This window comes from Yamadazyma tenuis, chromosome 1 (genome assembly GCF_029203305.1).
Source record: "Yamadazyma tenuis chromosome 1, complete sequence".
Lineage (NCBI taxonomy): Eukaryota > Fungi > Ascomycota > Pichiomycetes > Serinales > Debaryomycetaceae > Yamadazyma > Yamadazyma tenuis.
Window position 1 is genome coordinate 44,078 of NC_089461.1, and position 14,424 is coordinate 58,501.

The 14,424-nt window shown below is 41.3% G+C and overlaps 8 protein-coding genes across 8 annotated transcripts; 4 read left to right on the forward strand and 4 right to left on the reverse strand. All coding sequences in view use genetic code 12, as the record gives it.

The window, feature by feature from the left end:
* Positions 1-32: 32 nt before the first annotated feature.
* Positions 33-593, forward strand: RIB7 (2,5-diamino-6-(ribosylamino)-4(3H)-pyrimidinone 5'-phosphate reductase; the record flags this gene model as incomplete). Its single annotated transcript, XM_066157383.1, has 1 exon — positions 33-593. One exon carries the CDS (start codon positions 33-35, stop codon positions 591-593), a length of 561 nt encoding a protein of 186 aa, XP_066013480.1.
* Positions 594-658: 65 nt separating this feature from the next.
* On the reverse strand, positions 659-1,385 carry RPB5 (DNA-directed RNA polymerases II 24 kDa polypeptide (RNA polymerase II subunit 5); the record flags this gene model as incomplete). The annotated part of the gene is made up of 2 exons (XM_006688597.1): positions 659-1,228; positions 1,311-1,385. 2 exons carry the CDS (start codon positions 1,383-1,385, stop codon positions 659-661), a joined length of 645 nt encoding a protein of 214 aa, XP_006688660.1.
* A 171-nt stretch (positions 1,386-1,556) lies between these two features.
* On the reverse strand, positions 1,557-5,825 carry NTE1 (phosphatidylcholine and lysophosphatidylcholine phospholipase; the record flags this gene model as incomplete). The annotated part of the gene is made up of 1 exon (XM_066157384.1): positions 1,557-5,825. One exon carries the CDS (start codon positions 5,823-5,825, stop codon positions 1,557-1,559), a length of 4,269 nt encoding a protein of 1,422 aa, XP_066013481.1.
* A 356-nt stretch (positions 5,826-6,181) lies between these two features.
* On the reverse strand, positions 6,182-7,705 carry PSN45_000019 (uncharacterized protein; the record flags this gene model as incomplete). Its single annotated transcript, XM_006688599.2, has 1 exon — positions 6,182-7,705. One exon carries the CDS (start codon positions 7,703-7,705, stop codon positions 6,182-6,184), a length of 1,524 nt encoding a protein of 507 aa, XP_006688662.2.
* An 804-nt stretch (positions 7,706-8,509) lies between these two features.
* Positions 8,510-10,306, forward strand: PSN45_000020 (uncharacterized protein; the record flags this gene model as incomplete). Its single annotated transcript, XM_006687461.2, has 1 exon — positions 8,510-10,306. The coding sequence occupies one exon, from the start codon at positions 8,510-8,512 to the stop codon at positions 10,304-10,306; it is 1,797 nt and encodes a 598-aa protein (XP_006687524.2).
* Positions 10,307-10,434: 128 nt separating this feature from the next.
* Positions 10,435-11,655, forward strand: PSN45_000021 (uncharacterized protein; the record flags this gene model as incomplete). The annotated part of the gene is made up of 1 exon (XM_006688601.1): positions 10,435-11,655. One exon carries the CDS (start codon positions 10,435-10,437, stop codon positions 11,653-11,655), a length of 1,221 nt encoding a protein of 406 aa, XP_006688664.1.
* A 64-nt stretch (positions 11,656-11,719) lies between these two features.
* DSS4 (Guanine nucleotide dissociation stimulator for Sec4p) lies at positions 11,720-12,124 on the forward strand (the record flags this gene model as incomplete). Its single annotated transcript, XM_006687463.1, has 1 exon — positions 11,720-12,124. One exon carries the CDS (start codon positions 11,720-11,722, stop codon positions 12,122-12,124), a length of 405 nt encoding a protein of 134 aa, XP_006687526.1.
* A 41-nt stretch (positions 12,125-12,165) lies between these two features.
* On the reverse strand, positions 12,166-14,265 carry PSN45_000023 (uncharacterized protein; the record flags this gene model as incomplete). The annotated part of the gene is made up of 1 exon (XM_006687464.1): positions 12,166-14,265. The coding sequence occupies one exon, from the start codon at positions 14,263-14,265 to the stop codon at positions 12,166-12,168; it is 2,100 nt and encodes a 699-aa protein (XP_006687527.1).
* Between the last annotated feature and the right edge of the window lie 159 nt (positions 14,266-14,424).

Consider the following 14,424-nt stretch of genomic DNA (forward strand, 5'->3'; position numbering starts at 1 on the left):
AAACAAAAATATCCCATCTTGAAACTAAAACCATGACCCACTATTTGAGATCAGAGCACGATGCCATTTTGGTGGGCATTGGAACGGTTCTCGCGGACAACCCTAAACTCAATTGCCGTTATAATGGCGGGAACAGTCCAATACCCGTGGTGATTGACCCATTGTGCCAATGGGAATATGCTAAGTCTCAGCTTCATCAGATTTGTGAAAGTGGACAAGGAAGGGCACCAATTATCATCATAGATGACAAGTCAATGCCTTCTCAAGACAATGAGAGGATATTGGGCCTACAAGGTGGGAGATACTTGAAGCTACCGTTGCTTTCAAACCGAACAAATAACTGGAGCATTATTCTCGATGTGCTTTATGAACTTGGCATTAAATCGGTGATGGTTGAGGGAGGAGCCAAAATCATCAACGAACTATTGGCATACAAAGAACCCATAATAGACAGTTTAATCATCACGATAGGGCCTGTTTTTCTTGGAAATGAAGGGGTGGAGGTGAGTCCTCTGCGCCATGTTGACTTGTCTAACGTTAAATGGTGGTCAGGAATCCAGGATAGTATAATGTGTGCTCTGGTTGAACATTAAAACCTATATTACAAATCTATTTATGACAATTATAAATACTTTTTTTTGATAAACTTGATTGTCAATTATAAGCAAATTCTGTAAGAAGCATACCGACCTGAGGTTTCAGATCTTCTGATAATCTTAACAACTTCACCCCTTTTCAAACCCAAATATCTGGCCACTGGGTCTTCTCTTTGGATTCTTGGTAACTGCGATTCCTTTAATCTGTATCTATCCAACAATTCCTTCTTTTCTCCTTTCGACAACTTGATGTGTTTTGGAACCAACTCATGGTGGGTGATGTTAACTACCAAGTCACTTTCCTGGAAGGTTTCAATCAGGGCTGGTGCAACTGTTGGAATTAATTTATTTGCACTTGGGGTTATGGAGGACTGGTAAATGAAAATACCAGTGGAAAAGTTCCTTTCACTGATATGAATACAGAAGTTTCTCATTGTTTTAATTCCTACTGAATCTTCGTCACAGAACTCAACCCATAAGGTCCCAAGCTCAGGGAATTTTTCCAAGGATTCTGCCGTTGGGTTGGCTTGAAAACACATCAATTTTCTTTGTGGCATGTTCATACTGTCACATATTTTTTGTCTGAATTCATCCAAGCTCATATCGAGCTCCTCTTGAGAGATGTAATAGCCCTAAAATTACTGTTAGTTATTGATTTCCTCAAAACTTTGGTTCAAGATCTCTAAGCGGTTTCTTGCTTGTTTATCAACATACCCTATCTCTGACCATCTCCTTCACGGTCTTGAACGTTCTCCACAAACGGGACATGCTTCTGTCTGCTTCATCCATTTTGACTTATGCTATCTTTAATGCTATTGTATATCCCAGTGCTTGAGTGGTTCACACCTATGAAATATTTTTCACTCTCTCATCAACTTTTTTGCGAGTGCGAGTGTTTTGTGTAGCGCCACGACTCTTGATACTAATGATTTTGCAGTAATTGATTTCTATTTATCTAGATTAAAGGGAATTTCTTCTAAATAAGCCGGGTCTTTCAGATGATGATGTTCCCGAATGTTTGATTCTCCCAACAATTTTGGGCAACTTTCCTTCATTTTCCCATTGGGTGAGAATTTCTTCAGCATAATCCAATCCCACTTTGTAGATTACCTCGAACTTACCAAAATCCAAGGTTCCAAACTCTTCGATTGGAGGCCTCATGTAGTAAACACCAGGGGTTCGTTTAGCAATCTCGAGAGCATTCACACTGGCAACATAGGCTAACCTAGATTGGATATCCATCATATTTGGCACATTTGGATGCTTAGAAAATGGATTCCACCGATTAAACACAACCCAAATTCCAGAAAGAGTGTCCCCATAGTTCATGGGACTCCTGTCATCCACTGAACCTACATCCACTGCCATAATGTACTTTGCACCTCTTCTTTTCATCTCTAATACGGGTAAATTGTCCAAGTATCCTCCATCCAAAAGCATGCAACCATTGTATGCTATTGGAGGTAAGAGACCGGCTAACGACATGGAAGCTCTAATAAATCGCCACATAATTCCATACTCATGAATGTCCATTGTGGAATTGGTAATATTGGTAGAATTACAATAGAACTTGATCCAACTATCTTCCAACTCTGAAAATCCAAGCACTTTCCATATTCCTCTGTTAAATTCATAACCAGACAAGTATGAAGTCACCGGCAATGTCAAATCAAATAATGACAACCAGTAAGAAGAAACTCGTTTAGCAAACTTCTTCACTTTACCATAGATAGAAACCGAGTTGTACTCAAGGCCATATAAGCCTCCAACAAAGGATCCAATCGATGTTCCGCCAATTATATCAACAGGAATTCCATGTCTTTCCAATGCTGTCACTACTCCAAGGTGGGAGATTCCTCTAGCTCCACCTCCTCCTAATACAAGGCCTATCGCCTCGTTGGAAAGAATTCTTGCTAGTCTCAAAAAATCATTCTTGTATGGCTCTACTGCAGTTGAAGCCTTCTCGGTTTTGTTCAACCGGGAATTGCGAGAGAGCCTTGATCTAACAATCTCGAACCTCTGTTTGATGTTTTGGTTAGTCCTTTCGGAAATCTTCAAAGCAATGTCTTCAATTATGGATTTCTTCTTCAACGGCTCATTTCCTATACTATTGGCAATAGTCATCTGAATGTGGTGATGACCCTGCACCCAGTTTCTATCTTTCAACCAAATTGAGGTGGAACCGTATGGAACAAATTTTTCAGGATGGAGTAGACATAAGTCGGTTCTTGCAGTAGTTCTGTACTTGATCAACAACTTCTCAAATTCTCCCACACTAACTGCAACATCGTAATCTTGTGCGTTTGCAAGTAATAAGATACAGTCACCTTGGCTGATACATGTTGAAGTCCAACTTGATCTAACGGTACTATCACAAATATAAACAATAGTTTCGTATTCCTCTTCTAATGTTGCAAAAAATCCTGACAATTTCAACTGGGATAAGCTATCATCAAATGCATGTCTCCCTAAGTGGGTTAAAATAGTAGATTGATCTAATGCAATAACTTTTCTTCCGATAATTTCTAAGGAATTGACCAACTTGGTAGCAAATTCTCTCACTGGTAAGCCATTCACCGTTGGCAACACTGTAATGGTTTTGTAGTTTCCAGAAATATGTGACAGGGGAGATTGGAAAGGAGTTGAGCTATTTGTTTGTGGTACTGTTATAGTGCTGCTCAAACTGTTCTTAATTCTCAAATCATTTTGAGCAGATGCAACTTTTGCAGCAACAATTCTTGAAACTTTCACCATAATTGAAGGGTTCTGCGACGAAAGAATTTCAAATAACGTTCTGGGGATCCTTGCCGTTTCAGAATCTCTAACAGCAATCAAAGAGGTAGCTCGTCTTGATGCAGTCAATACTTCAACTTCCCCTATTGATTCTCCGTGGCCGTATTCCCCAAGGACGTTAAATTCATCACCAATTTTCCCATTTCCGTCCAACATGTCTTTAGTAGAATTTTGACTCTTACTCTGCACCACACGGAACCTTCCACTCAATATAATATGAAAGCCATTCGCTTGATCTCCCTCAGCTGCCAATACATCACCAGCTTGGATATGACACCACTCCAAAGCAAAATCGATAGTAAGGATTTCCTTTGAAAGTAAACTCTTGTACCGACATGCCAATGGCAATTGAAGTTGGTAGTACTTGTCCATGAGTCTTGCCCAATCATATTTATGTATACAAGCTAGAATCACACCCTTTGACGAAGCTTTCAAGGTGGTCAAGGCCTTGATCCCCAATATACTTGACAAGTATCCCCCGAGTCCACCTTGAGGAATGGAACCTCTTTTCACTGTCACAATTTTATTATCTCTACCACTAGCTTTGTTACATTCGACATCTAAAGATCCATCAATGACATAATATAGCCCTGAGTTGAAGGAGTTTTGCTCGATGACTATCTTGCCAGGCTCAAAATACTTGATTTTCAAGTTCTTAGCAAAATCATCCTTAACACTGTCGAAATCAAATCCAGAGCCATTGCTGATAGACACAGCTTTAGGTCTTTGAATACCTTCTAAAAGGCTATCAACTCCCTTTGATTCAGTTCCATTCAAACTGTTGTTGTATTGTGCCAACTGCGACTGGTTTATTGTACTGTAGATCTTGGGACTGGCAGCTCTGCTATTGGTGGTGGATGGAACACTAGAAAAGGAATCATACCTATTCCTGCTGGCATAATCATCATAAACTTTGTTTTTGTTGAATGGGTTAATTAAGAAGCCACTTGGATCAGTACTACTAGCTAAATTGCTTAAACCCGACATGGAGGGGGAGGAGGACAAAGATCCCAATCGACTAGCAATGGGAATCAGCTCGGTTCTCTTGAGAAATGGAGAGTTCCCATCAATTCCCAACAACTTAAACATATTTTCAACGACAGCGATTCTGGTGGAAGTCTCTTCTGTTTCCTCAATGTCATTTGAGAATGTTGTTTCCGTTGAAGAAAGGCTAGAAAACTTACCAGAAGTATCTTTGAAACGCAGATTATAGTCATCCAAGTTGAATACCGACTTCCTGGATATTGGTACTGAGGACAATAGATCACCCGGATGACTGGGCTTAGCTACCGAACTTAAGGATACCAATCTGGAACTCGATTGTCTATTGAAGGTTCTAAGATCAATGGCAGTCTTTTTCTTGGTTAGCTTTTCCATAGAAGATGATGATGATTGCTTATGTTCATTCAAAGATCCTCTTCGGTTGGAATACTTTTCAACCAAAGTGTTTTTCAAGTAGTCTGGTAAGGAGGAATCGATAGAAGAATTCAACTTCACTTCGCTGTCAATAATCTCATCAGAAAGTCCTAGGTAATTGTGAATAGTATTCATAGTTACCTTGAAGAGTCTGTTCTTTACCATTGTGACAATATGGGCAGTAGCCTTTGGATACTTGAAGTGAATTCTCTGGAATGCCAGCGCTGGAATGATTGCAATTGTTGCACCTCTCTTGTTCTTTTTCAGAGACTTGGGTCTAACAATAATATCTGGGTATGAGTGTTCAAAGTATGAGTGTTCGGGCTTCCCATTTGCTTTTGGACTGTTTTGATTGCCCGAGAGATTGAGATCCAAAGAGGATGAAGATGAAATGGAGTCGGTAATGGCGGGTTCACCGTCAAGCCATTGAGTTACAGAAGACTTGAACAAGTCTAAAGTACTATTTAAGGTCGACAATGGTACTCCACTTTTTATCTCATTTAGTAGCTGGTACCGCTGATTGCCCATGATCAAGATCTCTGGGGTATCGTTATCCAAATCTTTCAAATTCTGGAAGTCTGAGTCGTTTTTCTCGTTCATCTTAATGAAGATCTGAACGCTTCCGTCAACCACAATCAGAAACCCCAACTTTTCGTCTAAGTACAACAATTCGTCCCAGCTGAGTTTCTGGGTCGTCATGTTCTTGGTCAACTCGTGGAAAACGGGTCTTTCAAGGTATCCAAAAATCTTGATGGCACTGAGGAATTCATCTAAATAATTTGAATTGGTCTTCAAGTTCTTCCTTTTCTTCTTGTTGATCGAATCAACAATCTCATCTTTCTTGACATCCTTACTGATGAGCTGGGGCTCGGGATTCTTGGTGAACCTCGTTAGGTATTTGTATCTGATTAAAAATGCTGAAGTGATGGCAATGAATAGTATCGAAACCAATATGGATCGCAAGGACAAAGTCACCTGGAAGCTAGTGGAGAACAATGCGCCTAAAGACGTATACGACATGACTGGGAGGAATGCTACTGAATGGGCCTATATTAGTAGATGAATGATTAATCGATTATCACAGATTGGCTAACAATATTTGCTCGCAATTCCGGGGAAAGTGATGGGGAGCCCTGGATTGCAATGATATGTGAAACACCCAAAAGGTAGAGTTAAAAAGACAATTAACAATATTTCAACTACAAAAAGATAATATACCTAGTAGATAGGAATGGGGGTTCCAACTTTGAACTACTGGTAACTTTCTTATAATACGAATAATTGATGATTGCCCACTTCCTGAGAAGCCGGCTCGAAAGCTGCGAAAAATCACAGTGCACATGGGCGAAGTATATAATTTATACTACATAGCAGCATTAAGGATCATAAGGCAAACAGTTGAAACGGTTCAAGATTCTCTCAATCCCATCCATACCCAATTCCAAATAATGGAGCTCAGGACCATAACTGATTCTCACGTAATTGTACCAGATAACATCTTCCAAGTGAGATAAATTCTGGGGATTAATCAAAAAGAAGAAACCGGGCACAACAATGACCTTTTCATGCAAACACTCGTGGAAAAACCCAAGACAGTTGGACAACTTATGAGGTAAGTGGGACAAGTTCAACCACAAATAGAAAGTTGAGTTGGGAGTGTTTGTTTCGTTGATGTTGAAACCCATTTTCTTGAGTCTAGCCAATACATAGTCCCTCTTCATTTTGAAATGGATCTGCAAGGCCTTCATTTCGTTCCTTACCTTCAATGGCTCCAACATTTCGATGGCAGCGTACTGGAAAGGACTGTTTGAACCTCCATCCAAATATGATCCTGCTGAACTTAAAGCATTTATGTAGTCCTCAGGACCAAGAATCCAACAAGTTCTCCACCCGGGCAATCTAAAGGCTTTCGTAAGACCGTTCAAAATCAAAACTGGGTCCTTGTTGACATCCTCAATGAACTCAGCAGAACTAATTGATGACCCGGTACAGCCATCATCATAATAATAGTGGGAATAAAACTCATCCATGATCAACAAGCACTTTTCCCTGCACATCTTGTGCAACTGGTGAAGCTGGTGTTTAGTCAAGCACCTGCCCGTTGGGTTTCTGGGATTGGAGGTCAACAAAGCACTAACCCCCCGCTTCAACTCATTCTTGATCAAGTTCAAGTGGAAGTTGTAATTGTCCTGTTCGTTCAATGGCACTGGAATAGGACTAAAATTCTTGAACAACGACAACATCTCCGCGTACGCAGTATAGTCAGGTAAGAAAAACGAGAGATAGCAATCCTTGATGATGGAGGCAATTCTTGTGAGTCCGGCTCTTCCCCCTGGAACAATACACACGTTCTTCCATGTGTATTTGGACTGTTTGGTGAGACGGTAAGTCTCGTTGTAATAATGGGCCACCGCCTCTCTCAACGGTTTTATACCGGCAGTTGGAGCATACTCCTTGGACTTGTCGGGGATTGGGATGGAAGTAGGCCTCTTGAATGAGCCGGGAATGGTGTCACCGTGCTCAGGGGCACCTTGGCCCAAGTTGGCCCATTTTTTATCTTCCTCGTCGGTCTGACCAAACCCATATTCATTGGCCCTCTCAGTAACCCAAAGAACCCCCGTCGACGACTGCTGCGAGTTCATTGCCGGTTTATGAATATCTTCATTGAACTTGGGTTTTGGCAATGGCACCGGTGACGATTCTCTTCCAGCACTTAGTTTTTGGTAGAGCTTATCCTTCATGGACTCTCTGGGATTTCTGGCGGTGGGAAGAGAGATATTTTCATTGTTTTGAAGCAAATCAATTAATGAGGAAGAAGACCGTTTCAAGGCTTCAGGGAGGGTTGACTCCAATCTCTCGAACTCAGATACATCATCGTCCTCACTCATGGGGTAAGACATGGTTGATGAGTGAAAATGCGATTTGGTCGTGTGTGGCCGCCAAAATAATAAACCTGTGCGTAGCGGAAGAGGGTTGCTCCATTTTACCATTCTGGCACGAGAGGGGCCAGCCACGGGACGAGCGGCACCGAGCTAGTGGTGTCAGCGGTGCCAATGGCAATACACTCAGCTTCTCGAAGTCTCAGGTTATCCATCAACTCCTGAACCGTAAACCATTGTTTTTATCTATCATATCTGTAGCCAATGAAGCACACCCATTACCAACTACCTCTGTCCAGCAAATCGTCGTCTCGCAAATTATGCATCTGTGCGCAAAGCATCCAATCACTGTAGAAAACAAACATAAGTGGCATTTTTCGCAGTTGACTGCAAAATGTTCGGCCTCCGAAACTCGGCTCACACAATGATTCAAACCCCATGGAGCAATTTCATTGCACAACCTCAACAAGAAACAATGGGGACTGCCAAGTGCGAAATTGGCTCTTCGGTCGCTCTCCGTTCCACCCCGGTCCCGTTATCTGTTGCGATTTAGGGTTTAGGATTTAAATGTGCTGGGGATCGGTGGGGACGCCATAGGTTTTCGCGATGAGGATCATCCACATAAAAAGCCGGAATTTCCCTGGCAACTATTAAGAGCCTTTTTTCATATATATCTATACATATATATTGACGTGACCGGTAGCTGTCTTCACTCGAACACCGCTAATTTCCCTTGTTTCCACCTACTCGATCCACCAGAGTAACTAAGTCAGTGGCCACCCTTTTAAACCTTTAGATTTCCTGTAAGTTTTTGGTCTCATATATATGTTCAGGAAACTCGTATTCACAGTTACCAAAAAGGATTGCGATCAACCCCAACAACACCTTAAAGATGGCTCTGAACTCGTTCATCCAGCTCCTGAAGATATATCATTTTCACATGACTTGTCTGCCCTTGACGGAGTTCTTCTTTCTCCACAAGAATCAGGATCCGATGACTTCGGCAATGATACCCCAATGTTGTTGTCCCCCATAACTTCTATCGAGTCCTACAACCAAACCATCTCCAAAGCCCTCATTCCAGATGAATCCGATGCTCGCCGGTTGACTAGCATTAATGACCTTCCACTCGAGATTTTGATGAAGATCATAGGATACGTGTATTTTGATTCCGATAACTTCGACTCCATCTACAAGCTTTTGGAAAGTTTTACCAAGTTGGGCTTGGTGTCGAAGTTGTTCCACTTGTTGAGTGTCAAGTACCTTTACAAATATGCTGCTTTCAACAGACCGCACGCATTTCACAAGTTCTTGATAAACTTGCAAAACAACCCCAACTTGGGCAAATACGTTCAGTTTGTGGACTTTGAAACATTCACGTCCATTGGATTGGGAAGAACCGGCAAGATGAACCAGGAAATCCAAATGGTGACCTCCAGAACCATCTTCACCAGTTTGACCAAAACCCCAAATTTGATTGAGTTTTTAGCCAGTGAGAACATCCAAGACGATATGAACGTCGATGTTTTGAATTACTTGTTCAACGAGCTTCCCAATTTACAAAGCTTGGACTTTTGTGGAGCTTCGTCCAAGGCGTTCTACGAGGCATTCCGTGGCTTGACGATTGATAAACCATTGAAGAAATTGTTCAAAGTCTCCTTTCATGATTGTTCTAACTTATCAGTGGATATCTTTGAAAAGATCTTGCCACATTTAGTGAACTTAAGAAGATTGGACTTGACCCATACTTCAGTAAACTCGAGCTTATTGTTGAATTACTTGCCAAATTCTTGCAATTTAACCCACTTATCGTTATCAAGATGCTCCAAATTGACTACAAGAGATTTGATCAACTTTTTAGTGAACCACCCATCGGTAGCAAATAATCAGTTACAATGGCTCAACTTGTCCGTTGATTCCAATGTGGTTACTCCTTTAAACTCGAATTACTTGTTCTTTACCTTGAAGCACATGAATGCTTCTAACTTGCAGTACCTCAATTTGAAAGGTTTGCCCATCACAGAAAAACTCTTGACTTTGATCAACATGAAATTTCAGAACTTGAAGACCTTGTCCATTGCATTTTCCTCCATCGATTTCGAATTTTTGTTTGAATTCCTTCTCAGTACCCCATGTTTAGCCCACATCGATTTAACCGGCTGCAAATTAACCAAAGCGCAAATTTTGCAGCTCATCACCATTCCTCATTTAAGCTCACTTGAGTGTGAATCCCAAACCCTAAAGGATTTGACCAACAATGAGAGCCAGTTTATAAGAAGAGATTCTTTGGTATGGAGATTCCATGACAATAATGGTAGAAGAGCCTGGATTTATAGATTGGAATCCACTGATGACCAATACAAACAAATTCAGCAATTTGGTAAGATTTTAAATTTGAATCTAACGTATTACGATTTAAATACTGGAGAGAAAATTGTCACCAAGAACTTGAGACCAAGATTCTTGAAATATGTCGGTAAAAAAATCAATTGCTCGGTTGGTTTCCAAAACCTCCAATGCTGTAAACATAAGAAATACTTGAACAACTCCTACGATGAAGACGTGTGGCCAGGAAAGTTCTGTGAGACTGGCATCTATAACTATTACTCCTTGAACATATAATGGATCAAACTAAGAGGAATTATATTTAATGAATTTACGACTTTGTACTATACTTTTTGTGTGTATCATCTCTCATGTAAATATCACATTTTGCGGGGGATCGCATTTTCATTTTCACACCTACTATCATGAACAAGGACATCGAAAAGACCGTCACAGAAATAAGGGGGAAGTTTGACACCTCCAAATTGTCGGATTTCATTACCAATGAGAATGCAATCAGCTCAAACCCACTGGTGTCCCTTGGTATCCACATACCCAAGTGGCAAGGTCCCCTTACTATCAAACAATTTGTATTCGGACAGTCCAATCCAACGTATTTGATTATTGACGCCAACAACAACTTATCTGTGTTGAGAAGGAAGCCATTTCCAAACTCTAAGCTTGTTTCCAAGTCTGCTCATGCCATTGAAAGAGAATTCTTTATCATTAACGGTATTAACACTTTGAACGAAAGGAGTCTGAAGAAAGTCCCAGTCCCAGATACATACTTTTTGTGTGAAGACGAGTCCATTATTGGATATGTGTTTTACGTTATGGAGTACGTTGAAGGAGCACTGATCAAAAACCCCGATATGGGGGACCTTGCACCAGCCAAAAAAGACCAATTGTGGAATTCGATCATGGATACCATTACTGCGATTCACTCTTTGGACGCAGATAAGTTGATTGAACTGCTCCCAGAAAAACACTTTCCACAATTCAAGAAACCCAAGTCGGTCACTGGTTCGTCTGCTTCGTACTTTGAAAGGCAGATGAAGACGTTGGCTGGTGTATCGAAGAAACAAGGTGAAACAGTAGAACCAATTCCACACTTTGATGTCATCACTCAGTATATCTTGAAAAATGCCCCCAAAGATCCAGTCAAAAAGATGTTGATTCATGGCGATTGCAAGATCGACAACTTCTTATTTGACAAGCAGTTGAACAAAGTTATTGCAGTTTTGGACTGGGAATTGTGCACGTTTGGCCACCCCCTCTTCGACTTAGCTAACTTCTTGCAACCATTCCAAATCCCTAACGAATTGAATGCTCTTTTCTTTGCTCCTTTGGAGACCGATGTCGGAAAGGAGAACTCAGCTTCTTTGCAGTTAATTCAGGATAAATTAAAATTGTACAAACAAAAGTTGGGGTTTGTGTGGGATCCAAACGACCCATCGAACGATCCAGTAAAGAAATGGCAAGTTGGCTTCTTATTTGGACTAGTCAGGTTGTCGGTGATTTCGCAGGGAATTGCCATGAGAATCAAAAAGGGTTCTGCATCTTCTGCTAATGCTGCCGGTTTTGGTTCTTTATACCCCTACTTGGCGGAGCTTGTATTTGGGGACATTAGACCTCCAAAATTGTAGACACTCAATACACATTTGACGAATTTTTCGCAGTCGAAAAATCAACTCCGAATCTTTAAGACTCATGAACTTTGAACAGGCAAGAGAAGGCACTGGTTCAGTCAAGTGTCCGTTTCCCAACTGTGACACCAAAATCATTTCTTACACGGAGCCCTTACGTGAATCTGTTGTCCAAATTCCCAGTGCCCCTGAAATGGTGAATTTAGAAAAAACCCCTTCCTCATCCAAATTCTTTAGGATATCAGATATGTGGGACTTTGACAACATTGGCGTCTCAAGGCCCCTTGAGCAATATACTGACTTCAAGATTGACAGCCAGACCTTCGACATAGAGAGGATCTTGATATGCTCAGAGTGTGATAAAGGTCCCATTGGATTTGCTGGCCATTTCAATCACGACACCGAAAAACTGCCCAATACGCTAACGTATTTTTTGTCGTGTAACAGCATGGTCTACCTGGGTCAATGAGTTTTATAGCATTAAAAGTTGAATACGTATCAAAAAATAAACTAAAGTTTCTGCAAATTCTTCATGTCTGCAACCAAATCCAAGGCAATATGTCTGGCTATAGACATGGTGGTCACCATTGGATTAGCTCCACTAGCGGTTGGGAAAACACTGGCATCGGCAACAATGATGTTTTTACACTCGAAAAGTCTTCCCTTTTGATCAACAGCTCCCTGTTTTGGTCCTTTACCAGACATTCTACAAGAACTCATCTGGTGGGCTGAACCATACGCAGGCCCAAACGAGGAAAATCCAACCTTTTTGACCGCTTTACGCCATTCAACATAATCCTTATCGGTGATCTTTCTCTCGTGTTTTGGTTTTGTCGATTTGAACTGTGGGGTCCAAGATTGACTACTTTTGATTTCAATAACACCATCCATATACAACATATCAGCAGCAACCAAGAATCCTTCCAATAACGCATTGACATCAAACTTGTTCATAGTGTAGTCAACCAAGACCTTTTCTGGTTGTCTTGGGTCACTGTACACCTTCCCACTGCCCACATCTCTGGTAATGACCAACATGGCTGAAGTTTGGTTATATTTTAAAAGATCTGTTCTCAATTGGTCACTGTCATACCATGGCATGAAAGATGCCTCCATAAATGGGGCATGTAACACCGATTCGATTCTTGGACCGTGGTGTTTACCATCCAAGTCAGCCACTTCTGTACTCACAGCTGTCATTATTGGGTGATGAAAAGCTTCCATGTTTACTTCTTTGGGGTGAAAACCAATTGTACAAGTGACAGGATGCAATTTCAAATTGCTTCCGATATTTTTGTTTTTGAATCCTGAATCCTTCAATACGAGAGGTGTATTTAAGGTTCCGCCACTAACAATGAACTTTTTAGGACCTTTAATAGTGAACCTGAAACCAGTAGTTTTATCAAGGCAAAGAGCTGCAGTGGCTTTTCCATGTTTATGAATAATCTTAATTACTCTTACCTGGTCCAAGAATTTGCAACCTTTTTCTGCCGCGTCTCTGAGCCAACAAGCCTGACTGCCTTGCTTGATCCCATATTTGCATCCAAGATAGCAGAAACCACAGTCATGGTTTTTATGTAAGCCTGTATTCTGGCCAATGAGACTCGACTGATAGCCTAATCGTTCAGTACTATCCATGATAAGCTGATTTGAATGAGAGTGGTTGAGGTTTTCGTTACTTACGCCCATTTGTTTGAAGACATAATCCATACAAGTGTCATAATCCTCTTGGGCAAAGAAATCAACTCCAAAGTCATCGTACCACTCTTTACGTACTTTGAACGGGGTTTTAAGAGAAGCCGACCAATTAACAGTGGTACCACCACCAAAACTAGAACCTGCTAAAAGGAAAAGCTCCTGGGTCTTGGTGGAAAAAGCCCCCGAGTTCTCATACAACTTCTTAAGACCTTCAGCATCGTCAAACACAAATTCAGAAAAATCGTAGTACTTGGCCTTTTCCAACACCAAACAGTTATATCCCTCAGTCTGTAAAGTGTGGGCCACTACTCCAGCACCGGCACCACTTCCAATGATCAACGCATCGATATTGGGCAAGTACAATTCGGTGCCATCGGACTTGACCCGATCAATCATCTCGTACTTGTACGAGTTTGGGAGCTGACCTTCATATAATTCTTCGCGGAGGTCCCTTCCTGGGTATCCAATAGCCATATTATGCAAATCACCACCCAACGTCAGATACGTGGCAATCGTCAACGCATAAATGCTTCGGTATAAGTTTCTTAACACCGAAAGTGACGAGTCTCTCCATTTGCTCAAGAGCTGGGCCTTTTGGTCATTGGACATCTCGGTAATTAAAGTGGTGGATCCAGTCAACACTGGTGCCGCAAGTCTTGATGATAACAACGACATCAACATCACAAACTTTTTGCTGGAATCAATTCCACTGCCATTGACCTTCAGGCAGATTTCTTCCTTGAATCCAGGGACTTTACTGGGTATCAAATTACAGTACTCTTCTAATCTTTCCATTGGGAAGGTAGAAGGAAGCTTGTGTCTGATCTCTTCTGGGTCAATCTTACCTATTAAGGCATCTGATAAGGCAAGCAATGGCCCCAATTGATGATTTTGCACTTCGTTTTGCAGCATGTCGAACTAAAAGTGTTTTCTTAATAAATGAGAGGAAATGGGGGGATTATATATTACATTGCATAGTTTAATTTTGTCATCTATGCGGTGCATATGATTTCCTGGTACATAAAAAAAATCTGTGCATGCGAAAGGCGAGAGGCTGCATCGGCATCGCCC